We start from the raw sequence: 25,258 nt of genomic DNA on the forward strand, positions 1-25,258 counted from the left end.
ATAAAACTCTTCATCATTACTTTCAGATTCGCAGTACACTTCTTTCGGTAACTTTCTTTTTGCCATTTTGGAGTATTATTTTGAAATATCTTAACAAGCGAGAATGCCTAATTACAGTTAAACGTAATTTGTAAAGCTTTATTTGAAATTCTGCGAAGTATCTCCGAAGCTTGTCGATTTCTTCACTCTCAAAAGGCGACTGGCTCTCCACAGTGTTTTGCATGGCGAGTGTGGAACGACCGCGTTTGTTTATATTGAGTTTCGATATCTCCGATTTGTAGGGGCAATGTTTTGGTTCGTGACAAGGTCGCTTACACACTTAAGAGCTTTCAGAGAAATTATGAACTGATACATGAATGAATAGAGTTAAGATTCATACGGTTCCTTGCGGTGGTGGCTGAGAGCAGACATACGACTGGAACGGTAAAAAAGCTTTGGTGGCTGAGAGTAGACAAACGACTGCAAAGGGTTAATACAGTTCCTCATGTTGTGGTGACCCCAATTTCATTGTTACAAATTGAACATAATTAAAGTATAGTGATTAATCACAAAAACAATATGTAATTATAGATGTGTTTTCCGATGGTCTTAGGCGACCCCTGTGAAAGGGTCGTTTGACCCCCAAAGGGGTCATGACCCACAGGTTGAGAACCACTGCTGTATTTGGTGAGACCTTGTTTTCATGTTTTGCATTTTAGCTCTTTTAACATATAACACTTAAAGCCTTTGTCTAATAAGGCCAAAATCTGGGCTTCCTCGGGGACAGTTTCTATTGTTTGCTTTTCCTCTCCGCCTACCCATATGCACCATGCTTCCTTCTTTCTTTTGTGGACAAAAAGGGGGTGCTGTAATAAATGATAATGTCTGCCTGGCCAGTGTGGCTCAGTAGTTGAGCGTCAGCCTATGAACCATGAGGTCACGGTTCGATTCCCAGTCAGGGCACATGCCCGGGTTGCGAGCTCAATCACCAGTAGAGGGCGTGTAGGAGGCAGCCTTCAATGATTCTTTCTCTCCATTGATGTTTCTATCTTTCCTTCTCCCTTCCTCTCTGAAATCAATAAAAAAAATTTTTTTTAATCATAATTTCCCAACTGGGCAGTTCACAGTGGATAGTCACACCCAGGCCTATAAGTTTTTTTTCTTTTTGCCTATAACTTCTGAGCAAAGGTTTAAGCAAGCCTGCCCCACTGTTCTTGTGTATCTAAGTTAAGACAGACACCTTTAAAATGCCAGAATAACCCTTAAGCACCCTCAAGAGAGCACATAATCTTAACTACCCTATAATCCAATCCCTAAAACCACCTTCATCTAATCTTTCTTATACTCCCTTAATTTCAAATACATAAAATAAACTCCAAAACTGTCATAATCTTGAGCATTTGAGATCTTGCTTGTCTTGTCAGTTTTGGCTCAAGTACTCATAAAAATTCTCTACAGCCTGGCTGGGTGGTTCAGTTGGTTAGGGCATCACTCTGATGCACTGGGGTTACTTGTTTGATCCCTGGTCAGGGCCAGTGTGGTACTCAACCAAGTGAGTGCATTGTTAGGTGGAACAATGTTTTTATCTCTCTTAAATCAGTAAATTAAAAATAAATATTCTACAGGTTTGGACGTTTTCTTTCATCAACACTGCATGTTTAAGGTTTTTTGTTGAAAACTGAACATCCTATATAATAAAAGCCTAATATGCTAAGTGTCCAGTTGATGGGCCGGACACGCCCTGGAGCCCTCCCACGGTCCCTCCCTGCTGGCCAACCTCCTGTGTCCCTCCCTGGCTACAGTCGTGCAACAGTGGGGTCCCTCGGCCTGGCCTGCGCCCTTACAATCCAGGACCCCTCAGGGGATGTCAGAGAGCCAGTTAAGGCCCGGTCCCAGAGGCCAGGCCAAGAGACCCCTCTGGTGCACAAATAATATAATGTGGCAACTTCGGAAATCATAGTATCTCCTTGTAGTTTGTTGTTGCTTTTTGTTCTTTGTATAATGCCTTCTTTGAACTAATTCTGTAAATCTGTGTTCTTTGTTATGAGTAGCCACTATAGTCTCTGCTTGGTTAGCTTAGTAATTATTGAATGACTGGGCAGACATCTCCTTAAATGCCCGGAACCAAGAGGTCTCTCAGCCTTTCACAAGGGTTGATGTGTTGTGGTGTGGGTTAGGGTTAGGGCAGGGGTGGGCAAACTTTTTGACTCGAGGGCCACAATGGGTTCTTAAACTGGACCAGAGGGCCGGAACAAAAGCATGGATGGAGTGTTTGTGTGAACTAATATAAATTCAAAGTAAACATCATTACATGAAAGGGTACAGTCTTTTTTTTTTTTTTAGTTTTATTCATTTCAAACGGGCCGGATCTGGCCCGCGGGCCGTAGTTTGCCCACGGCTGGGTTAGGGTGTGCTTCCACACTCAGCCAAGCACTTGACAACTCTGCCTTAGCCTTTCCTTCCTCCTCCTTCGGAGCCTCAAGCCTTTTCAGATCTTTCCTGAACATGAACTTAGCATTGGGCATGAGCATATCCCTACACATATGCATGGCCTTCTAGATTTCCAGAACTGTGTCAAAGCTTTTGTTCATTTTCTTTCTATTGTCCCTCTGGGGTGATCTTGGGGGAAAGGCCTATCTATTGTGCTAGTTGAGCATCTTGGGCAGGTCATGATTCTACACCAAAGACACACTACCTTTTAGCGAGCTCATGGTTAAATAATATACAATATATAGCCTCAATGTATCCTTTGTCCATTCCACACATAATTTGTTTTTAACCTATCAAAAAGCTGCCTCGTAGCTGAATCACCTTGGTAGCTTTTTGTGATCTCAAGTATGGGGCTATGCATACAAATTTTCAAGATAATCTACAGGATACCACTACACACCCATTAGAATGACTACAATTAAAAAGACTGACAAGCCTGGCCTGGGTGACTCGGTTGGATGGGCATTGTCCCATGCACCAGGAGGGATGTCAGTTCAATTCCCGGTCAGGACACATGCCCGGGTTGTGGACTTGATCCCCAGTAGGCTGCGGATTGATGTTTCTCTCTCTCCCTTTCTCTCTCCAGAACCAATGAGAAAACATTTAAAAAACAAACAAAAGACTGACAATTCCAAATATTTTTAAGGATGTGAAACTACTGGAATTTCATAAATCTATGAAAGTAATGATACCACTACTTTGGAAAACTTTGTTTTTTATAAAAATCAACTATATATTTATATAATCCAGCAGTCTGGTATTTACCCAAGAGAAATGAGAATGTATGTTTACAAAATAACTGTTATAAATATTAGTTTTATTCTTAATAGTAAAAAATCAAAATAACCCAAGGGTTCATCTACAGGAGATTGAATAAACAAATTGTGGTATGTCCATACAGTGGAATGTTATGCAACAACAAAATGAACTAACTACTAATACACAATATGGATAAATTTCAAAAACATGTTGAGCAGAAGCAGCAAGGCACAAAGGGATACATATTCTGTAATCTCATTGCATGACATTCTGGAAAAGGCAAAACTGTAATGATAGAAATCAGATCAGTAGTCGCCTGGGCCAGTAGTGAAAGGGGATACAACTCTGGAAAGTGATGGAAATGTGTTGTGTCCTCATTGTGAAGGTTCTAGTTTTACACATTTGTCAAATTGTATTGAACTACAGTCATGCACAGCATAATGTTTTGGTCAACAAGAGACACATTAATGTAAGAACATCTGAACCTGTGCCAGTCAGTTTGGCTTAGTGGTTAGAGTGCCAGTCTGCAGACTGAAGGGTCTCAGGTTGGATTCTGGTCAAGGGCACGTACCTCCATTGCAGGCTCCATCCTCAGCACCAGTCGGGGCACGTTCAGGTGGCAACCAGTCAATGTGTCTCTCTCACATAGATGTTTATCTGTCTTTACCCCTCTCTTCCACTCTCTTTAAAAAAAAAAAAAAAAAAAAAAAATCAATGGAAAAAATACCTAGGGTGAGGATTAACAACAAAAAGTGAAGAGAATTTTTATAAAAAATTGAGCCAAAATTATGTCAGCCCTGGCCAGCATAGCTCAGTGGTTAGATTGTTGGCCTGATAACCACAGGGTCTCAAGTTCTATTCCCATCAAGGGCACGTATCTAGGTTGCAGGTAGGATACCTGCAGGAGGCAACCAGTTGATGTGGCTCTTTCACATCGATGTCTCTCTCCCTCCCCCGTCCCTTCCATGGAGCCCACCCTGTGTGACAGAGTGGTTGAGCATGGACACATGAACCAGGTGGTCACGGTTCAATTCCCACACATGCCCAGTTGTGGGCTTGATCCCAGAAGTGTGCATGTAGGAGGCAGCTGATCAATGATTCTCTCATCATTGATATTTCTCTCTCCCTCTCCCTTAAATACTTATTAAAAAAATAAAATCAATGGAAAAAATATCGTGAGGCTTAACAAGAAAAAATTATGTCTAACCACTGTGTTTTAAAATATTTAATGTCATGTTAGACTATTTAATGTCAACTGTAATTGAAAAATTAAAATAACAAAGAAGGGGGAAATATTTGAGCCAGAGGACACACCTGGAAGCAGGATCTCAACAGAATGAGAAAAGTGCTTCCAAGAATAGCATTTTGCAGCTTTTGTGCATTTGGAATTAAAGAGGGAACTAAGGAAAATTACAGCCGACAGATGTGACTCACTGGTTGAGCACAGACCTATGAAACAGGTCATGGTTTGATTCCTGGTCAGGGCACATGCCCGGGTTGTGGGCTCTATCCCCAGTAGGGGGTGTGCAGGAGGCAATTCTCTCATCATTGATTCTCTCTCTCTCTCTCTCTTCCCCCCCCCCCCCCTCTCTGCTGGACATCTGACATGCCCTTTGCCCCTGGCTCAGTTTGGGGGCAACCCAGTGTCCTGTGCAGTGGGGCTGGCCGTCCTGGATGTCTTAGAGAAGGAACAGCTGCAGGCTCATGCTGCCTGTGTGGGCAGCTTCCTGATGGAGCTCCTCCAGCAGCAGAAGGCCAAGCATCCTATCATCGGGGACATCAGGTGAGTCTTGGGGCAAGTCACCGCCCACTAACGAAGCACCTGCAAGAGACCTAGATTCATTTCTTCTTTCACCTCCTAACCACCTGGGATGGTGGGAGTCTCCACAAGGAAAGAAGTGAAGCACCTAGAGGGGCTGTTGTCCAAAGTGGCACTTCTAGGGAGGGGAAAAGTCAGGATCAAGTAGCTCTGACTCCCTGCCCCTCTATCTTTCCTCTGTCAAAAGTGAGGGCCCTTCCCCATTGCAATTACTTCCTAGACACACACCACCACCACCACCACCAGTTCCTGTGACTCTGTCCCCAGGAGACAGAGGTACAAGCCCTGGTGGACAAGTGTTAGGCCCGTGGTCCCTCAGGCCTGGACTCCTGAGATGTCACCTTCTGCTCCAGGGGCGTCGGACTTTTTATTGGTGTGGATTTGATCAAAGATGAGGCCACAAGGATGCCAGCCACTGAAGAAGCTGACTATTTGGTATCCAGGTACTTTTTCTTCAAGCAAGTTGCCTTTGCAGAGCTTCTCCAGGGCCACACCAGGGACAGGGGATGGACAGGACTCCTGCTCGTCTGGGTGGGTATGTCTAGATGGAACATCATCTCTGGACTTAGAAGCCCCCTGCCCAAACCAGATCACATTTTTCACTTGAATCCAGGTAGGACTCCAGCCTCAGCACCTTTCTCCCCTTTTATCTCCATTCCTCACGCCTATCCTTTCCCCCACCTCAAAAAATCCTTGGGAAATGTGTATCATTCTGCGTTTGGAAGTCACATAAAACAGTAAGGATGTAAAAAAAAATCTTCCCCTCCATGAAGTTTTTTGAGATTGACTCCTCCCCTAAGTGACTATCCAGTCCCTGCCTTCTCTCTGCTGGTCAGACACATCTGCCCACTCAGCTACCCCATGCTCACCCCACCCCAGCCTCAGCTCAGGAATCCAGCCAGCATGGCCCATTGGAAGGAATCAGATTTGAGGCCCAGCCTGATTTCCTCCATCTCATAGCCACTTGTGATTTCTCCAATTCAGCTAGGAATCTGTTACCAAGAATTTGGTGTTTTATCTCTAGTAGGTGGTAGACCTGAATTTGAAGTCCAGACCTTATTCTTTTTCCGTTTTAATATACTTTTATTGATTCAGAAAGGAAGAGAAACATCAATGTTGAGAATCATTGATTGGTTGCCTCCTGCACACCCCCTACTGGGGATCGAGCCCACAATCTGGGCATGTGCCTTTGACTGGAAATTGAACCTGGGACCCTTCAGTCCACAGGCCGATGCTCTATCTACCGAACCTAACAAGCTAAGGCCAGGCCTATTCTTTCTAGCACTGCCATAGTCTGGGACACCATGGCTCCTAACGAGACTTAACATAAATTTTAAAAAATGTAAATGGAACCTGGCTGGTGTACCTCAGTGGTTGAGCATCAACCTATGAACCTGATCAGTTTGATTCCCTGTCAGTACACATGCCTGGGTTACAGGCTCAATCCCTGGTGGGGGGTGTACAGGAGGCAGCTGATCAATGATTCCCTCATCGGCTCTATCTTTCTACAATCATGTTAGACCCCTTCTCTCAGTAGCCAAAATGCCTTCCTAGGTGGGATGGGGGGGGGGGGGGTAGCACTGAGAAAAAAAACACTGGTTTGTCGTTCCACTTTTTTATGCATTCACTTGCTGATTCCTTTATGTGCCCTAACTAGGGATCAAACCTGCAACCTTGGCATGTCAGGACAACAGTCTTACCAACTGAGCTACCTGGCCAGGGCAGCTTCCTAGGTTAAAAGTATAAATGTGGAATATTACAAATGACTGTCTTACATATCAAAGATAGTATTAAGTATGGTAAAGTCATCCTCCTAAAAAGAACTGGAAATTACATTACCTGTGTGCAGAAAGCAGGGGAAGTTACTAAAACTAGATAAGGGGATGGAATTCATTGTACCACTTTGTAATGTTGGACATTTTCCATACATTTACAAAGCAAGCGATACACATCACATAAACCATACATGAAGTGGGAAACGCAGGGACTACAGACTAGACTGGAACTCCAGGGGCAGTTAAGACTATGCCCCTTCTCAGGGCCAGGTCCATATGAGCCATTCATACCAGGGCACAAAGGATGGGAATAAAGTTTTGCAAGGGGTAGCCAGTGCCCCATGCAAGGGGCGGGGGGGCCTGTGAAGGGCTCCAAGAGCAGTGTGGCTGGAAACCTAGCCAAGTGGCCAAAGCCAGGTGCAGGAAAGCCTGGAAGACCATGTGAAGGGCCCTGGGCTGGTGGTGTAGCAAGGCTCTGGTATGTCCTATCCTACAGGATGAAGGAAAACTACATTTTGCTAAGCACTGACGGCCCTGGGAGGAATGTCCTGAAGTTTAAGCCCCCAATGTGCTTCAGCCTGGACAACGTACAACATGTGGTGGCAAAGCTGGATGCCATCCTAACAGGTAAGCGTAAAGCCCCGTGTCCAGCTGACCATGTGCCCAGGACCCAGCCCAGCAGCTACAATGGTCTAGTGTACTCAGGGGAAGGGGGTGGAACAGCCGAGCTAGGTATCCTCTGGACAGTGCAGGAAGCAAGGAGCTCAAGCGGAGAGGGGGGTCTTACTGGCCTAGGTCACTTCTATTTCTGCCTGTGCTGGTGGGGCTTCCCAAGCATTGGGGAGGTGGGAGCTGAGCCACCCCCAAGGGCTATGCATGCAAAGCTCTGGGCAGGGGTGGCCCCCTAAATAGGCAAAGTCCCCTCTCTTAGATGGAGATCAGAACCACCCCTCCCTGTCCTCCACCTCTGGGCTATTTCACTTCTGCCCCCAGGGCTCCAGAGCTGATTGGGAAGTGGTATAAAACTTGCTGGATGAGGTGAGGCACACTAGCTTAGGTTTCCTATAGGAGCCTCTGGTTGAATCTGGGTCTTGGGAAACTTGAGGGCAGGCTTTATCCTTTGGGAATATTGTTGCTGATCCTGTGGCTGGTGCCACATATATATAGGTCACATGTGGGGGATCATGGCCCTATCCAGTGAGCCCAACTCCAAACTGCCATCCAAGAAGCTTAGACACTGAAGGCAGGAGGAGCCTTTAGCAGACGAGAAAGGTTAACCAGTTTGGGTGGCCATGGGGTCTTTTTCAGACATGGAAGAAAAGGTGAGAAGTTGTGAGACACTAAGGCCCCAGCCCTCTGGTAGCCCTGCCCTGTCATGTCCTTTACTAGGTGAGTAGGCCACAACTGGGTTCCTGAACCGTTCTGTACCCCCCAGGAAACCAGGCTTTTTTTTTGTAAATTTTGTTTCAAGTAATGTCCCCTTCCCATAGGGTACTTCCAACATTGGGAGGCTCTGGCTAACTTGAACTCTCTCCACACACCCCTGCCAGAAAATCTCCAACTGTTTGCATTTGTTGGCTGAGGCAAGAGGGCAAGAGCAGCCACGTCCTCCCCAGCCAGTTCCTTCTAGGAGTGAGGGGAAACAAAACTCCTTTTCAGGCTCCGACCACCTAGAGCCAGTCCCACAGCCTGCTGCCTCCTCTTGCCACCAGACTTGAGGTGCTCCAATCCAGCAGCAAATAGGTGCTGCCAGAGTAGGCTATTACATTTCAGCCAGGAGGGGGCATCCTTGATTGTAGGTTCACTGTCCTGGAAGACAGAACCCCGTTTTAAGAAAGGTGTTCTAAGGTGTCTCAGAATTCCTACTGCACAATCTTCACCCCCTTGAACAGCTGCCTTAAACCTCCAGCCATTTCCTTCCTTTAAAGGGGCCCAAGTCCTATGCACCGCATATCCCACACTCACCCAGGCTTAGGGGTTTTTACATTTTTATTTCAAAAGCTTGGATAGCTTCAATATCCAGGTCGTGGCAAAATCAGGACACGTGTAAAATACCTTACAATACATTAGATTCCCAAAAGGTACCAAAAAGTACAGTAAAATTAACACTTCCATTACAGGAAATGTATGACACAAATAATATAAAATTAAAAGGTGAAAAAAGGTGACACTGGTTTCCTAAGATAGACTTTTTTACAACCAGGGTCCACAGGTCCAGGGTGCAGAGCGGCAGCAGGAAACTGACCCTCCCACCTGGTTCTGGGTAACCCGGTAATAAAATCAGCCCACAAAGCCGCTCTGGCCTCTGAGACACCACACGCTGCCTAAAACAACTAGAGCTCTGGAAATAGTAAACAAGAGAGTGATTTCCAGGGGGGAAATTTTAAATAAGATGCACATGGGACAGGCCATAGAAAGTATGCCAAGTTAAATTTGGTACATAATTGTTTGTGTTCACTCAATATCCAAACAAAGCGTGTGCGGTCAGACGGGCACTCTTGCCGAAGCCTCAGTATGGCTTGTAGTTATTCTGATGGCCACCACGTCGCTGGCTCTTCCCGTAATTCGTACTACCCTGACCTAGGGACAAGAACAACAATGATAGCAGCTAGATTTATTGAACATTTATTCCTGTGCCAGGCGCTTGGCTCAAATCCTCACCAGAGCCAACACCCCTGGGGCAGGCTACAAAGCCCAGCCTGTCTGACTCCAAAAGCCCCTGCTGCCAGTGACCCCTGCACTTTCTGTCCTGCCTCCCAGGTGGGTGACTGGATGGGGCCTCCCTCTCTCCTACTTACTGTAGTCGTATCCGGGGCCGTAGCCGTAATAGCCATAGGGCGAGTAGTCGTAGCCGCCATAGCCGGGCCCGTAGCCCTGCTGGTAGCCGTAGCCCTGGTTCCAGTAGTTGCCGTAGCCCTGATTCCAACTCTGACTCTGACCTGTGGGGGGAGCAGGGCACAGGGGCCCATGGACCATTTAGCACACGTAGGAGCTAGGATGGAGGAAATCCTGCCCTTTGGGTGGCGGGGTTACTATGGCAACTCAGAAGCAGAAGCCAAGGAAGGGGCTGCTGCCCTGATATAACAGAGCCCTAACCTGACTCTGCACTTAGACCCAAGCTGCAGAGGAAGACAGAACGGAACCTAACTTCTCTCAGGGCCAAAGAGGCAGGAACTCATTCTACTCAAATCACCCTGATTACCCAAATCCTCTCTGGCAGCTTGGCCTTAAAAAAGATAGAGTTCAGGCTTTGGAGTCAGAGGGCCTAGGGCAGAAGGAGATAAAGCGCCTGGCACAGCCCTGCCCTACCTTCTGCCCGCCCACCCACCCATGGGTGGACCAAGACTCAGGACAGCCAGAGAGCCCATCAGGCTCCTTACCCCTCCCCTCTCAAAGTACAATATAAATCTTCCACTGCCCTGGGGCCCCAGACCACATGGGAAATATGGGCTCTTCCACTCCAACCAGCAGCAGCAGCACAGCCCGGACCCAGGAGAGCCATTCCTGTCCCTGCCCACCCTGCCACACCAGAGACCAGAGTAAGCCCCCAAGACAGGCATGGAAGCTCCATGCAGGCAGGGAAACCAGGCCCATATTCATCCGTGCTCCACTCACCTCCTCCACTTCCACCGCCACCACCACTGCCTCGGTTCCCTCTGTTGCGGTTTCCACGGCCCCCAGAGCCATACTGCTGCTGTTGATAGACTTTTCTGGGCAGAGCCACCTTGATTTCACACTACAAGCCAAGAGGACAGGAAGTCAGGCCACTGGGACAAGTTCTGGGGGGAGAGACTGTAAATGAAGGTCGTTGTGCACATTCAGACCTGGTCCGTCTTAATAATAAAATATGGTAGGGTGTGAAACCACACTTGGGCTAGAAGTTCTGAGAACCATAACTAAAACCTAAACAAACCAAGATTCACATTAGAGCCTTTTTGGCTCAAACCTTCCCCCAGAAAATGTACTGGGAATGATGGATACAAACCCAGGGTTAGGACAGCTCCATGTTTAACAATTGGGAGAGGGACAGCAGGGCCAATGCCAGCTCAGGACAGCAAAACACACCAACTGTCAGGTCTACTACCACCTTAGTCCTACACTAGGCAGGGAGGTCAGAGGCTACCCGGATGAGAGCCAGAGAATAAGTACATTTTCTGATTTTACTTTTTTACAGAAAAAAAAAAAATGAAGCATCCTACTCAAATGTATAGTGGTGACCCTGACTTCCAACTTACAGAGGAAGAAAGCCACTGAGGCTCAGGGCAGAGCTTGCCTGAAGCCAAACTGCTACCGCTATCCCTCCCCCAACCACTGGTCTGTATTTGGGATGGGCCAAAAGCCCTATGTATGTCCCCCAGAGTCTGTGTCTGCTTAGCTCAAAAACCTGCCCACTGTGGGTGGAGGTAGGGTCAGGAACCGTCCAGTGCTCCTGTTTAAATAAATTAGAAGTGTATTTTTAGAAGTACACTGAAAAAAGAACAAAATAAAAATAAAACCCTGGCTGGTGTGGCTCAGTTGGTAGGATATTGTCCTGTCCACTGAAGGGTTGCTGATTGATTCCTAGTCCAGGCACATGCCCAAGTTGCTGAGTTGCTGGCTGAATCCCCGGTGGGGGTATGGAGGAGGCAGCCAATTGATGTTCTGCGCTCATATCAATGTTTCTCTCCCTCCCCCTCTCTGAAAATCAATTTTAAAAATAAAAATTTTTAAAAGGGGGGACACATCTGTAATACTTTCAACAATAAAAATAAAATTAAAAAAAAAAAAAACGCTCTCCCTCCCTAGCTTTCATGTCCCGCTCTACACCTACACCACCACCCCCTATGCCTTTTCCTTTCCCTCTAAGTTCCAAGGGCCCTTCTTTTGCTTTTTTAACTTGTTTTCTGAGCCTACACAGCCCAACTAGCTCACTTCTACTACCTCTAACTTCCTAATGAACTTTCTCTTATAATTTGAAGAAATAAAAAAATAAAGTACCCTGACACATACTTTGCCCCCAACTAAGACCAGTGAAAAAACATTCCACATAAGCTGTCCCCATGTAAGCATACTCCTATAAAACTGGCAAATTACCCCCACCAGTGATGCAATCTGATGTTTTCTATCCTACTGAAATACAACTAAATAAAGTATTTCAAGACCCACTCCCAGCAGTGACTAGTACTGCCCTCTAGGTTCTTCCTGCCCATTTTTCATTATGGCAAAAAAAAGGGCCTGGCGATATCCCTATCCACTGGGCTAGCTAATGGATGGTGTCTTTTCCAAATGTCCCCTAGGATCCAATCTCATTTTACATGAAATTTAAGAGTCCAATCCAATCTTTCTAAATTCCCAGCCAGGGTACCGAAGTTTTCAGGAGCCCCACCCTACCTGTCCAACTTTATCTGGCTGCCACTCCAGCACAGACAGAGCCTGTCACACCCTGCCACACCCTCAACAGGCAACTGCCACCTGGAAAATACTTAAAAAAGCCATACTACCCTCTCTCTAGACCAGAGTTCAGGTGTGATAACAGCTATATTTCTCACTTCTATTCATTCGAAGGCAAACTGGCCCTGGGTATAAATGAGCCAGGACCCTGGGGGCTCTTTGGGAAGGATCTTGCTAGGATGGATTTGACTAAGCCAGTATCCAAAGGGGATGGAGAAGAATAAAGATTTGGTTTTGGAAGCAATAAGATAGAAAAGCTCTGCAGCAGTTTCTATAGTAAGCAGGGCTTCACTGCCAGGGAAAGAAATCAGTGAACGGCTAAGTTCCAAAATCTTCTGAGAACTGCAAATCTTAGACTCTAGATTCAGACCATCTTAAGCTCTAGCTTTAAAGAGACTACTCAGCATACTACTCTGTTTTTACTGCCAGGCTAAGAGCTCCTTGAAGGCCAGAACCATCTGCCCCCAATCAGGGCAGCAGACCTTCAGAGAAACAATGGGGTCTCACTACCCTGGAGAGCCCTTGGAGGCAGCCCAACCCCTTAGCCACACCTGCAAGGGGCAGACCTCTCTCAGCAAGAGGCCAGACACACATTAACTGCAGACACTTTACCTTACTTCCACTAATGGTGTGGAACTTTTTCTCTAGAACCTTCTTCACAGGTTCTTCCTCTTCTTTAAAGGTGATGAAAACAAAACCTCGTCGTTTGTTTGACTTTGGATCCATTGGAAGATCAATGGCCTCGATCTGTAAACACAGGCAAAAGCTTAGGACCAGTACCTCCCCAGGGCTCACAGGGAACTGGATGGGAAAAAGGTCCATGAAGGCCAGAGGACGATAAAGCAGCCTGGCTGAGGAGGGCTCCTCGAGTCAGCCAAGGCTGTCATGGACCAGGAAGGCCACCTCAGGGCAGAGGGCAGGCCACTCACCTCCCCAAACTCGCCAAAGTACTCTCTGATTTTCTCCTCAGTGGCTTCAGGATTCAGACCCCCCACAAAAATTTTCTTTACAGGCTCCTTCTTCATGGCCATAGCCTTTTTGGGGTCAATGACACGGCCATCCAGCTTGTGCTCCTTCTGGTCGAGGACCTGTTCCCACAGAAGGAAGTTGGGTTCTAACTCAGCGGCATGACTCTATACAAGGCTCTTCTCTTTGAGCCATGGAACCCCAACACAGGTACACAAAATGTTTCATCCCCTCCAAACTCTAACCCCAACCTGACTTTCCACCCAACCATCAAATGTCAAGCACAACTGGTTTACCTGTAAATCAGTCCTCACCACCCGACTTTTCCCATGTTATCCTGTACGCCCTCCTCCTGCCTCGGCAGTTCCAGCTTAAGGCCTATCTCCAGAAGTAAAGCCGCAGTGACTGAAGGGCTGCTTGGGGTCAGAATCCTTACTCCACCACACTGAGCCACCTGTGTGAGCTTTTCTACTTCAGCTTCTGAACCTTAGCTTGTTTTCTGTAAAATGAAGCTAGAATGCCTATCTCATAACAACCTTGGACTCTCCTCCAGTCCTCACAACAGTGTTTTCAGTGTCCAGAATAGGCAGAGGAAGGCAATACATGTCCACTCTCATCTTCCTGTACCACTCCAGCCCACTCACTACCCTACTACAAGGAGCTGCTTTTCTCAAGCCCTCAACCATGTGCAGAACACACAAGCTGCACTCTCCAAGAGTAGCGTCCTTAGAATTTACTCCTTATATAAAGTACCCAGCTTACCTTCTCCACACTAGCTGCATCTTTGAAGAGAATAAACCCAAATCCTCTTGACCGGCCAGTGTTGGGATCCATTTTTATTGTACAGTCAACGACCTCTCCAAACTTGGTAAAATAATCCTTTAGGTCCTTTTTGCTGGTATCCCAGCTCAGGTGACCAACAAACATTTTTCTGAAATGGTAGGGTGAGACACATAGCCACAAGTCTTATAAGAAAGCTGTGATTTTATGAGGACTGGCCCTAGCAAAGCTTTCACTGAGATCAGAAATAAAGCCACAACCTGGAACAAGACTCTCCCTTGAGCCCCTAAGGGCTCTATCTTTGGAAGATGTTAAATCTCTACTACTCTCCCAAACTCAACTTTGACGCTAACCAAGTTTCAGGAGACAGCAAACCCCGACCGGGCGAGGGAAAGGAAGGACAGCCTGGCCGGGGTACAGGCTCTGAGCGCTCACAACGGAAAGCAATTTGTGTAACAACCAGGTATCAAAAGGCTACCGTCTCCGCCATTCCCCGCCACTTCCAAAAATTCGCTGTCAAGGAACCAGCAGCTTCCGGGTGCCCAGACCGTAACTCCGCCCTCGGTCGGCGGCGGAGGAAGGAGTCCGCGGCCCGGGCACGCGCCAACTCCGCCCCCGCGGCCCGGACCTGCTGGGCCCGAGGCCCCAGGGCACTCCCCTTCCGGGCGCCCGGCCCGTCCCTGGCGCCGCGCGAGAGGCCCCGGGGCGGCGCCAAAATCGACCCAACAAACTCCTACAAACTCGAGCGCGAGCGGCGGCAGAGCGGGTAGGCGCGGAGAACAGGTCCGCTGCCCGAGCCGCCCCGGCCGCCTGCCCCTCCCCCTGCCGCGTGGCGCCAACAAAAGGCGGCCCCGGAACAAAGGCGGCGTCCGGTCGGCCCTTGGCCGCACCTACCCCGCGTCCTCCTCTTCCTTGCTAGCGTTGATCTTGTCGCCCTCGGCGCCGTTCTGGTTGCCCGCCGGAGGTGCCGCGCTCCCGCCTCCAGCGCTCGCCGCGGCTCCGCTGCCCGGCCCGGCCGGCGACTCGCCTTCGGTGGCGGCCTCGTGCCCGTTCTCGGTGGCGCCCGTCGTCTCCATGAGCTGCTCCTCACCGGTTTCCGACATTAGACCGGAGCGCGGCGGCCCCTGCAACGAGCGGCCACAGCACGTCAGACCCGCGCGGCTCCCGCCGCCTGCCCCCCGCAGCCCCGCGGCCCGGCCGCTCACCTCGCCGCCGGTGACGCCGCGAGGCCCGCTCGTCCCCACCCGCCGGGAAAGTGCCACGAGGCTCCGCCGCGCTCAAGCTCGCGCTGCCCGGTCTCCCCTCCCTCCGCCAACGGAGCTGCCGCAACTTCGCGCGCTCCTCCTCGATCACCGCTGCACGGAACCCACCGCCCAAAAGACTTGCTTAGGCCCGCACGGTACCGCCGCCTGACAATGCCGACTCGTGGCGCTCTTTATAATGCCGGAGCCGGGGCGCCCACCTCGCAACAAGAGGCATGCTCACTGGCTGTGCCCGTCCGTCATTCAACCCTGCGCCGGCGTCCTATTGGCCACGTCGGCGCGCGCACGCTAGATCCGGGCGGGCTTTGTCCTCATTTTAGAACCCGCGCGAGCCTGGGCCCTGCGGAGCGTTGCCTGACTGAACGACGTGCCTGCCCTAGGCTGAGAGGCCCCAGGCATACCTTCCGCCCTGTTAGGCCGCAGTCTCTCTCCTTCCGGCGCCCCCAATCCCAGCATTGACAGTCTCGGCCGCTCCATTTCCCCAAAGAGGGAAGTAGGTTCGAACAAGTCTCGCAAACCAAGATCGCCCGGCTGGAAGCGGCAGAACCCCGGCTGCCGAGCTGGGGCGCATAGGGTCCCCCATGGTCCTCGGCTCGGAGGGATGGCGACGCAGCTCGCCCTCCCCTTGACCTTGGTGTCCTCCGGGCCCCGCGCTCCCGCCCTTCCTGCCGCCCCCCGCAGCGGGGAGCCGCGGGCTGGGACGAGTCCTGCAGAGATCTGGCGCCTACCATGCTGACGAGGATGTGGCGAGGGAAACGGTAGCACCATGGTGTTCCCCAATCAGGCCGCCCCACACCACCTTGACGATTAGCATTGTGTTTATACTTTGGATAACTTAAAATTTTTCATTTACACTAGTTCACTCATTTTTGCTGAAATTTAATTTTCCACTAACATTTTCAAAGTCATGATGTTGGGGGGTGGGGTAGTTAGTTCTCTTTTTCTAATATACAAAAACCCTTAGTATTATCTCTTGACAACCAAATTTAAAAGGCCTGCATAACCCCGTGATTCCTTTTAATCATATGGGTGAAGGGTCCCAAATGGACCAAGATCACAACCTCTGAAGCCCGGGAATTACCAGGAGCAACAGAACACAGGTAGCTGACATTTGCCCGCTGGATCCCTGCGGCCAGATCCGGTGTGGCGGGCTAGGGCTGCTGCTGCTTTTTTTTTTTTTTTTTTTTTTTAATATATTTTATTGATTTTTCACAGAGAGGAAGGGAGAGAGATAGAGAGCTAGAAACATCGATGAGAGAGGAACATCGATCAGCCGCCTCCTGCACATCTCCCACTGGGGGATGTGCCCGCAACCCAGGTACATGCCGTTGACCGGAATCGAACCCCGGACCCCTCAGTCCGCAAGCCGAAGCTCCATCCACTGAGCCAAACCGGTTCTGGCAAGGGCTGCTGTTTTCTGATCTGATCTCCTAACAGCCCTGTGAAAGGTGGTACCATCCTCAATTTATAAATGGGAACACTGACGCCCAAAGCCTTGGGCCACGGTTTACGCCCCAGTCCAGCCAGCCAATGAGCTGCCAGGAGAATGAAAAATGTGACAATCTTACATTTGGAAAAAATACACTACATTCCTCCCAAGGTATCAATCAGCTAGAGCTGGGCACCCAACCCCAGATGAGCAAAGGCCCTCTGGTTCACCCCAAGGCCCACCTGACCACTTCAGACTTGGTTCCGTAACTGGAACTCACATATCTCCATAAATCCTTGGTCATCTACTGCTCTGGCTTGCAGTGAAATCCAGAACAGACTCACCACGCCATCTCCACCTAAGCCCTCACCCACCCACAGACCTAAGGGCCAGGGACGTGACTCACAGGAGATGATGGGTGCAGCTACCCAAGCAATGAAGATAATTGAGGTGATTAAGTTCAAATAGTCTAAATGCAGCCACAGGGCATAACTATTGGGGACACAAATTCACTTAATCTGCCCTTGTCCACCTGGATTCTCTTAGCACCACCTGAGAAACACTCTCAACAACATGTCAAGTCTAACAACATTCAGACCATGCTTCAAAGTTTGCAAAATGTTTTCACCAACATGGCTTTATTGGAGATTCAAAATAATTTTGTGTGTACTTATAATTTATAGAGGAAAATGCTGAAATCACACATCTAAAACTGGCCACAAAGCCAGCATTTCCAACTCCGTATTGTTCCAGGGCTCCAGGATACTGTAGGCCAAGGAGTCTCTGAGCTCCTGAGTTCCTTGGTCTGAATTAGATCTTGTGTCAGATTTAATTCTGCTGCTCAAATGAAGCAATGCTTAGAAAATACTTTACAAACTATAAAGAACTGCAGACCAGTGGGGATCAGTCTTCGCCCAGAATGCCTTTATATTGCATCCAAGGGTATTTCTGACAGAAGCAGAGAACTGGGATGTTGGAAGCAGCAGAAAGTCCCTTTGACACAAGGATCTCTACTCTTATTATTGGGTCCCAGCTATAGAACTAGAGTAAAGGATTTCTTCCATGACAGTGAGTTTCTCAAATCAACAAGGAGTCCAGGCTGTCAGGCAATATATGTATAAAAATGTGTACAATCATCAGTCTAGAATAAAGAGGACAGGGACAAAGTGCATTTTCAAAGTTTTTAAAATTACATGAATTCATTTTTCTCACTTTTTATTTTTATTTATTTATTTTTTGGCTGAGCCTGCAAAGTGGAAATTGCAGGAGCTAACTACAAATATGAGGTGACTGCAGTAGCCAACTCCCACGCAAGCCACTGCCCACTCAGCTCCCTGAGCTCCAGCTCCTCCACTTCAGGGCTAACTCTGGCTCCAGCCGGAGGAAACTTTTTACAACGCAAGTCAGATCTTGTCACACTGTGTGAAAACCCTGGCTGGCTTCCCACCACTCTGAGAATGAAATCCTAACCCTGAATACGGGTGGGGTGAGAGAGCCAGTTAGGGGTCACAGAAATCCATGCCCCACCCAAACAGACCTCCTTGCTGTGTGGTCTGTGAGTAGAAAGGTCACTTCTGCACCTGGGCATAGAGGCCAGGGCCTCCCCCAGACCTCCCTTCCCCTGGAGACCACATGTTCTGATGGTAGAGCTACATTATGGAGAGCTGTTCAACCCATGTCACACTTGCCATGAGCAAGAAAGGAATCTGTACTGTCAAGCTACTAAGCCTGGGGGTATATCTCTAGTTGTAGCCCAGCCAAACCTAACCACTCCACTGGACTTATGAGGCCTGGCATGAGCCACCCCAGCCACACCTTATGCCCACTCTTCACTCTGGCTGTGCTGATTTATTTCCCAGAACTCACCTGCACCCTTCTGGAGGTACCTTTGCACCTGCTGTTCCCTCTACCTGGAATACTCTTCCTCCTACTCTACATATATGTGTGGGTTGAACTGTGTCCTTTCCAAAAATATGTTCAAGTCCTAACCCCTGGTACCTATGCATATGACCTTACTTGAAAATAAGATCTTTGCAGATGTAATCAAGTTAAAATGAGGTCAAACGGGAGTTGGTGGGCCCTTAGACTGGTGCCTTATAAGAAAAAAAGATACCCATAGCCATACACAAGGAAAATGGCATGTAATGACAGAGGCAGAGGTTGGAGTGATGCGTCCACATGTCTTGGTCAATTCGGGCTGCTAATACAGATTACCATAGACTGGTTAACTTAAACAACAAACATTTCTTTTTTTTCTCAAAGTTCTAGAGGCTGGGAAGTCCAAGATCAAGGCACTGGCAGATCAGGTGTCTGGTGAGAGCCTGTTTCCTAGTTCGCATATGGCCATCTTTTCACCATGTCCTCACCTGACAGAGAGGAAAAAGAAGGGCGCTCTCTCTGGTCTCTTCTTATAAACTCACTAATCCCATCATGAGGCCCTACCCCCATGACCTCATCTAAACTTAATTGCCTCCCAAAGGCCTGACTTCCAAACACCATTACCTTGGAGATTGGGTTTCAACATATGATTTTTTTTAAATATATTTTTACTGATTTTTTTTCAGAGAGGAAGGGAAAGGGAGAGAGAGTTGAAACATCAATGATGAGAGAGGCCAAAACCGGTTTGGCTCAGTGGATAGAGCGTCGGCCTGCGGACTGAAAGGTCCCAGGTTCGATTCCGGTCAAGGGCATGTGCCTGGGTTGCGGGCACATCCCCAGTAGGAGATGTGCAGGAGGCGGCTGATCGATGTTTCTCTCTCATCGATGTTTCTAACTCTCTATCTCTCTCCCTTCCTCTCTGTAAAAAATCAATAAAATATATTTTAAAAAAAAAATGAGAGAGAATCATTGATTGGCTGCCTCCTGCACGCCCCCTACAGTAGGGAATCGAGCCTATAACCCAGGCATGTGCCCTTGACCAAAATCGAACCTGGAATCTTCAATCCCCAGGCCGACACTCTATCCACTGATCAAAACCAGCTAGGGTTCAATAAATGATTTTTGAGTCTGTAGCACCAACAAACACCAAGGATTGCCAGCGACACCAGAGGCTAGGATAGAGGCTCCCCAGCAGAGCCTGCAGAGGGTATGCGGCCCTGCCAACACCTTGATTTTGGACTTTTGGCCTCCAGACTATAAATTTCTGTTGTTGTACGCCACCCAGCTGGTGGTGCTTTGTTACAGCAGCCCTAGCTGACTAATACAACATTCATCAGACTTCTGCTTCCTCCAGGAAGTGGTCTGTGATGCCCCAAGGAAGTGTCCCTCTCAGAGTAGGGACCACACAATATTGATACCAACCATGAGCTCAATGAGTTCCTGCATTAGGTCTGTCCCCTTGACCCTGACACCCCCAAGGCACCTCCATACCTGCAGAATGAATAAAAGATCTCTTGACCTACGGTTACTAACTGGTTCCTTATGGGCCAAATCTGGCTCAGATGTGCTTGCTTGCCCTGCACAGCATTTTCAACATCTTAAGAAATTATTGCCGAAACCGGTTTGGCTCAGTGGATAGAGCGTCGGGCTTTCGGACTGAGGGGTCCCAGGTTCGATTCCGGTCAAGGGCATATACCTGGGTTGCGGGCACATCCCCAGTGGGAGGTGTGCAGGAGGCAGCTGATCGATGTTTCTCTCTCATCGATGTTTCTAACTCTATCTCTCTCCCTTCCTCTCTGTAAAAAACCAATAAAATATATTTTTTAAAAAAAATTATTTACCAACATTTATGAAGTATAATATTTCTAAAAAATGTTCTATTTCCACTTACTTTTGGAAAATTGTTAGCTGACAGTCCCACATATCCACAGAAGCTGGATGGGACAGGTGCCATCCAGTTCACCCCAGCCCCCACCAGGTCCTGTCATCTTACTCTTGGGCTCCTAAATTAATTTTCATTGGTGGAAAGCAGATGAGGTGTCAGTCCCTAACTAGTCCCCATGAAGCTCAGCTTCTCCATCTTTCAAACAGGGATGACAACACCTGCCTCTCAGCACTGCTGCAGGGATCAGAGAATGTGTGCCAAGTGCCTGGCAGGTAGCAGGTAGAAATGAGAGGTGCTAAGACTAGTACCAACACTAACAAATAGAAGCATCCACGGGAAGACACCTCCTCTGCTGAGCTCCCCCCTACTATGTCTCAAATCAATTCTCAAAGTTCTGAAGAAGCTCTAGCGGCTGGTGCCCCGCCCCCCAGCCCCCAAGGTCACCTTCTTATGACAGCCACCTGTGCCCAGCTTGAGTGTCAGAGGCAGCCTCTGCCCAACAAAGGCAAATCAGGGATGCCCAGGACACCCTTCTGGAATCAGACCTCGATGGAATACGTGCTTCACGTACAGACCTAACCCTCCCAGTCTCCTTAGGAGCCCAGCCCGCAAGGTTTCATACAGTGGACAAGGCACAAAGAGGGGCTCAGTCTGGTTTCCTGTCACAATCCACTTCATAGCTTTTAAAACTGCACATTCCCAGGCCCCTGCGATTGGATTCTCACTTGTACATATATAGCATTCTGGCACTGGGCATTGGGGTAGGATCAGATTTAGGACTCACTGCTGCAGGCCAGTAGCGGAAAAGCCTTTAAAACAGAAATGCCCAGTTCCCCTGAGAGGCAGCAGTGCCTCCTCAAAATATCAGCCCTGGAGGCCCTTTAGTTTATGCTTTAGGGCCTCAGTTTCTGGTTATGTAACAATTCATCTATTCACTCATTTATTCACACCTTGTCTTCAACTGCTATTGACATGTCCACACCCCTTTGGAAAGACTATTTTCTGAACTCGAAACCCTCAGGCATAAATATCTCTACTGAACTATCACCAAGGCACCTCAAGCTCAGCATGTCCCAAATGGAACACGTGACATTCCGCAAAGCCCTGACCCTCTGCTGGTGTTTTTGGCCACAGAGAATGCCTCTACATCTACCCACCTGTGCAGGCCAGGAACATAGCTGTGTCAGCCTTTCTCCCTCACCTCCCCCACTGGGTCTGCCATCTAGTCCAGAATGTGCCTTCATTATTCTGTCACCTGCACTCAGGTTTGCATGACAGGAATATCAGTCAGGGTGGCTACACTGTGGTAACAAGCAGAGGTAAACACTGCAGAAGATGTTCCTTACAGATTAACAGTCCAGCGTAGGTGTACAGGCGAGAAGCGACTCCCTTCCACGTGATTACTTAAGGACCCAGGCCCTTCCATTTTGTGGCCCTACCATCCCCTTGGGCCTTGTCATCTGCAGCTGGCAGAGGAAACTTGGGGAGGAACTAGTGTGGGAGTCTTCATGGTCCAGGCCTGGAAGGGGCACACTCAACTGCCCAGTCCTCACCACAATAGGCTTTCAACAACTGCATGTTAATGACAATGAAGGGACCCACTAGAGCAGTGGTTCTCAACCTTGGCTGCACATTAGAATCACCTGAGAATCTTTTTAAAATCCTGATTTCTGGGCCTCATCCTCCGGAAATTCTGTTTCTTTGTGATGGGGTGGGGCCACAACATTAGTAACAAAGAAACAGAATTTCCGGAGGATGAGGCCCAGAAATCAGGATTTTAAAAAGATTCCCAGGTGATTCTAATGTGCAGCCAAGGTTGAGAACCACTGCACTAGAGGAAAGCTTTCCTTCCGTCGGTCATCCCTTCAGGGAACGTCACCAAGCACTTGTGCTGGGTAAGAAGCTGGCCTCCACCATCAGAGGCCACTCTGCCCTGGGAGCTGAACATTCTCTCCAAAGGGTGAGATGAACGCTGTATCAGGGAAGCACAGGAGGACAGGCACACATGGGAGGCACTGAACCAAGCTAAGGAGGCGGGTAGGAAGGATAAGACTTCCCTAGAACAGACAGGCACCCAGGCTGCACCATGAAGACTACATGGCAGGGGGGTGGGGGGGGTCCTCCAGGCAGAGATGGGAGGGAAAAGGGGGTGTGGGCAGGGAGAGCAGACTGTTTGGGAAACTGTAAGTAGCCCCACGTGATACACAGGAGCTGAGACTGCCATTGGGCAGCGGCTTTACACGCCAACAACACAGGATTCCCTTTATCCACCGGAAACAGGAATCAGTGGGTACCGGGACAGCAATAGTCCAAGGGTAGGGATGGAAAAGAGGGTCAGTGTGAGACATTAAGGAGATTAAGGAGGAGAAGGCAGAACTGCCTCCATGTGTGGCTACAATCCCAACTCCGTGCATAGGGCGAGATGGGCAGTGAGGCTGGAAAGCTGGACCATAACCACCCGGTGGATGGCCTTGAGTGCTAGTCCGGGCAAGAAAACTGGTAGGCAGATACTGTCCGCCTCTCTCAAGGAGAAAACCATCCCACCACAGGTGACAGTCTCTCATTTCCTGGTTAACCTGCCTCCAGAGGCATGGCCTCTTTTGTCCATTTCTTCTAATACAAGAGAAGATCGCTTTCAATGATCAAGCTCAAACCCCTCATTAACAGAGAAGGAAACCAAAGGGCACAGGAAGGGAGAGTTCTATTCAAGCTGCTATAACAAAAATATTAAAGACTGAGTGGCTTATAAACAAACATTTATTTCTCACTGTTCTGGAGCCTGAAAAGTCCAAAATCAAGGCTTTGGCAGGCTTAGTGTCTAATAAGAGCCTGCTTCCTGGTTCACAGAAGCTGTCTTCTTGCTCTGTCCTTACATGGTAGAAGGAGTGAGGGAGCTCTCTGGGGTCCCTTTTATGAGAGCACTAATCTCATTCATGAGGGTTCCATCCTCATGACCTAATCGTCTCCCAGAGGCCCTACCTTCTAATATCGGCACCCCCAAGCTTCAGTCCCGAGCAGGGCTACACAACAGAAATATGATACAATGCAAGCCACAAATGCAAACACGTGTATAACATCTCCTAATAGCCACATTTAAAAAGAATTAGGGGGGGGGGGGGGGGGAAGAGTATTAGACAATTAGTAAAAAGGTAAAAAGAAACGGGTGAAATTAACTTTAATGAAACATTTTATTTAGTACAATCTATCCAAAATATTATAATTTCAAATGTAACCAACACAGAAAATTATATTACTTGTGTTTCTAGACTACCTTTGAAACCCAGCATGGATTTTACACTTACAGCACATCTCAATTCGGACTAGATGCTTTATTTTTTTATGGGTTTATTTGAGCTAAACTGATGACATGCCAGGAAGCAAGATCTCAAATGCTCTCCAGACCAGATAATTTTCAATGGCTCGGTAGCCACATGTGGCCAGTGGCGACTAGATTGGACAGCACAGACCTAATCCAGGGATTGGCAAACTATGGCCCATGGCCCAAATCTGGCCAGTTGTCTGGTTTTGTATGACCCTCAAACAAAGACTGGTTTTTAAAGAATAGTATTTCATAACTTATAAATTCTAGGAAATTTAAATTTAGTGTCTGTAAAAATAAAGTTTTTAATTCTGTCAATAAAAATGTATAGAAATGTTTTATCTCCTCTTATATTACTTACTTACCTCCATAATACCCTCGATTTTGCCTCTTGGTTCACACAGCAGACAATACCATCGGATCCTGTGTAGGAAAAGTTGCCCTGCCCTGTTCTGGGCCATCAGCTCCCCCTAAACTCCAATACAGGAGCTCCAGATGTGGCTTTGGAATCAAGAGGCCCAACCCAAATCCCAGCTGCCAGGCGTCCCAACTCTGAGATTTAGAACCAGCCATTTCCCCTTTTTGAGCCTCAATTTTCTTCACTGAAAATCGGGACAGCACTCAAATGGGTGGAAAGAGGGTGAAAACCCAGCACAGGCCACGAGCCGGTCACTCATCCACTGGTTGCCACTGTCCCTTGCTCTGCCCCTCTGGCTGCAGCACCTGCCCACCGCGGCCCCTCTTCTGACTCAGTGTCTCCTCCGGTGGCCGCCCCGCCAGTCGCCTCCTCCCAGCGTCCTGAGCCATCTCCGCCTCCTCTGGCCGGAGCCCCACATCCGCGGCTGCGGGATCACCTTGGCAGCGCAAACCTCCATCTGCCTGGAATAACTTCCTCCCTCCCCGCCTCACCAAATCCTGTTTCCTGCAAGTTGATACCCACGCCCCGCGGGCAGGGCCACGAGGTTCTCAGCCCCGCGGCTCCGTCTCCAGACCCGACCGTAGTGCTTCCGGCACGCCCTCGGGGCGATCTGCGCACGCGCAGGGCTCGGCTCCCTCCAAGGGAGGATCAGCGCCCAGCTGGACCTGCATGGAGATCCCAACAAATACTGTGTCTGGCCTAGTGAAGCGTGGGCCAGATGTTCAGATCCAGTCCTTTCTTTCCCTCGACCCCCATGATAAAAAGCCTCCTCAGCTCCGACACCCCACACCTTAATCCGAGCCTGCTCCCTGACTCAGCAGAGCTTCCTCCCAGGCACAATTCCTCCCACCTCGCCTAGTCCCTCTGCCGGCTTCTGCCTTTCCAGAACGAGCTCCAGTCATCCTCTCCCCGCCCAGGTCAGCCAAATCACCTGCTGATTTATGTTGGTCTTAGCGCCTGGCCCACCATTTTCCTTTGTCACCTCCTGCCTATCTTTTCCTCCTTGTGGGGCGCGGCTACAGTGTTTTGGCCAGGTTCAAGCCTCGGACTAATGAAAGGACAGGGTCCT

The 25,258-nt window shown here is 48.7% G+C and overlaps 2 protein-coding genes across 11 annotated transcripts in view; one reads left to right on the top strand and one right to left on the bottom strand.

Annotated features, from left to right (window-relative positions):
- PHYKPL (5-phosphohydroxy-L-lysine phospho-lyase) overlaps window positions 1-11,559 on the top strand; it is a 24,277-nt gene extending 12,718 nt beyond the window's left edge. The window contains exons 9-13 of one of the 2 annotated variants that reach the window (XM_081091646.1): window positions 4,857-5,011; window positions 5,401-5,490; window positions 7,319-7,449; window positions 8,131-8,211; window positions 10,997-11,559. In XM_081091646.1, the coding sequence (XP_080947772.1) occupies window positions 4,857-5,011; window positions 5,401-5,490; window positions 7,319-7,449; window positions 8,131-8,211; window positions 10,997-11,076 (537 nt within the window). In that variant the 3' untranslated portion in view covers window positions 11,077-11,559. Of the gene's footprint in view, window positions 1-4,856; window positions 5,012-5,400; window positions 5,583-7,318; window positions 7,450-8,130; window positions 8,212-10,996 lie in introns of those variants that run through there. The other variant, XR_013996006.1, reaches the window with a different exon arrangement.
- Window positions 7,443-24,780, bottom strand: HNRNPAB (heterogeneous nuclear ribonucleoprotein A/B). Of its 9 annotated transcripts, none has more exons than XM_081091650.1 (8): window positions 15,204-15,443; window positions 14,893-15,122; window positions 13,981-14,149; window positions 13,182-13,340; window positions 12,865-12,999; window positions 10,438-10,558; window positions 9,621-9,761; window positions 7,443-8,631 (listed from the first exon to the last, which is right to left on the bottom strand). In XM_081091650.1, exons 2-8 carry the CDS (start codon window positions 15,099-15,101, stop codon window positions 8,624-8,626), a joined length of 942 nt encoding a protein of 313 aa, XP_080947776.1. In that variant the 5' UTR covers window positions 15,102-15,122; window positions 15,204-15,443; the 3' UTR covers window positions 7,443-8,623. The 9 variants fall into 9 exon arrangements, with proteins under 9 accessions (XP_080947776.1, XP_080947777.1, XP_080947773.1 ...); XM_081091651.1 differs by having other exon boundaries at window positions 15,402-15,437; XM_081091647.1 differs by lacking the exon at window positions 15,204-15,443 and adding an exon at window positions 24,137-24,652 and having other exon boundaries at window positions 8,277-9,402.
- Between the last annotated feature and the right edge of the window lie 478 nt (window positions 24,781-25,258).

This window comes from Myotis nattereri (assembly GCF_964212035.1).
Source record: "Myotis nattereri genome assembly, chromosome: 5".
Classification (NCBI taxonomy): Eukaryota; Metazoa; Chordata; class Mammalia; order Chiroptera; family Vespertilionidae; genus Myotis; species Myotis nattereri.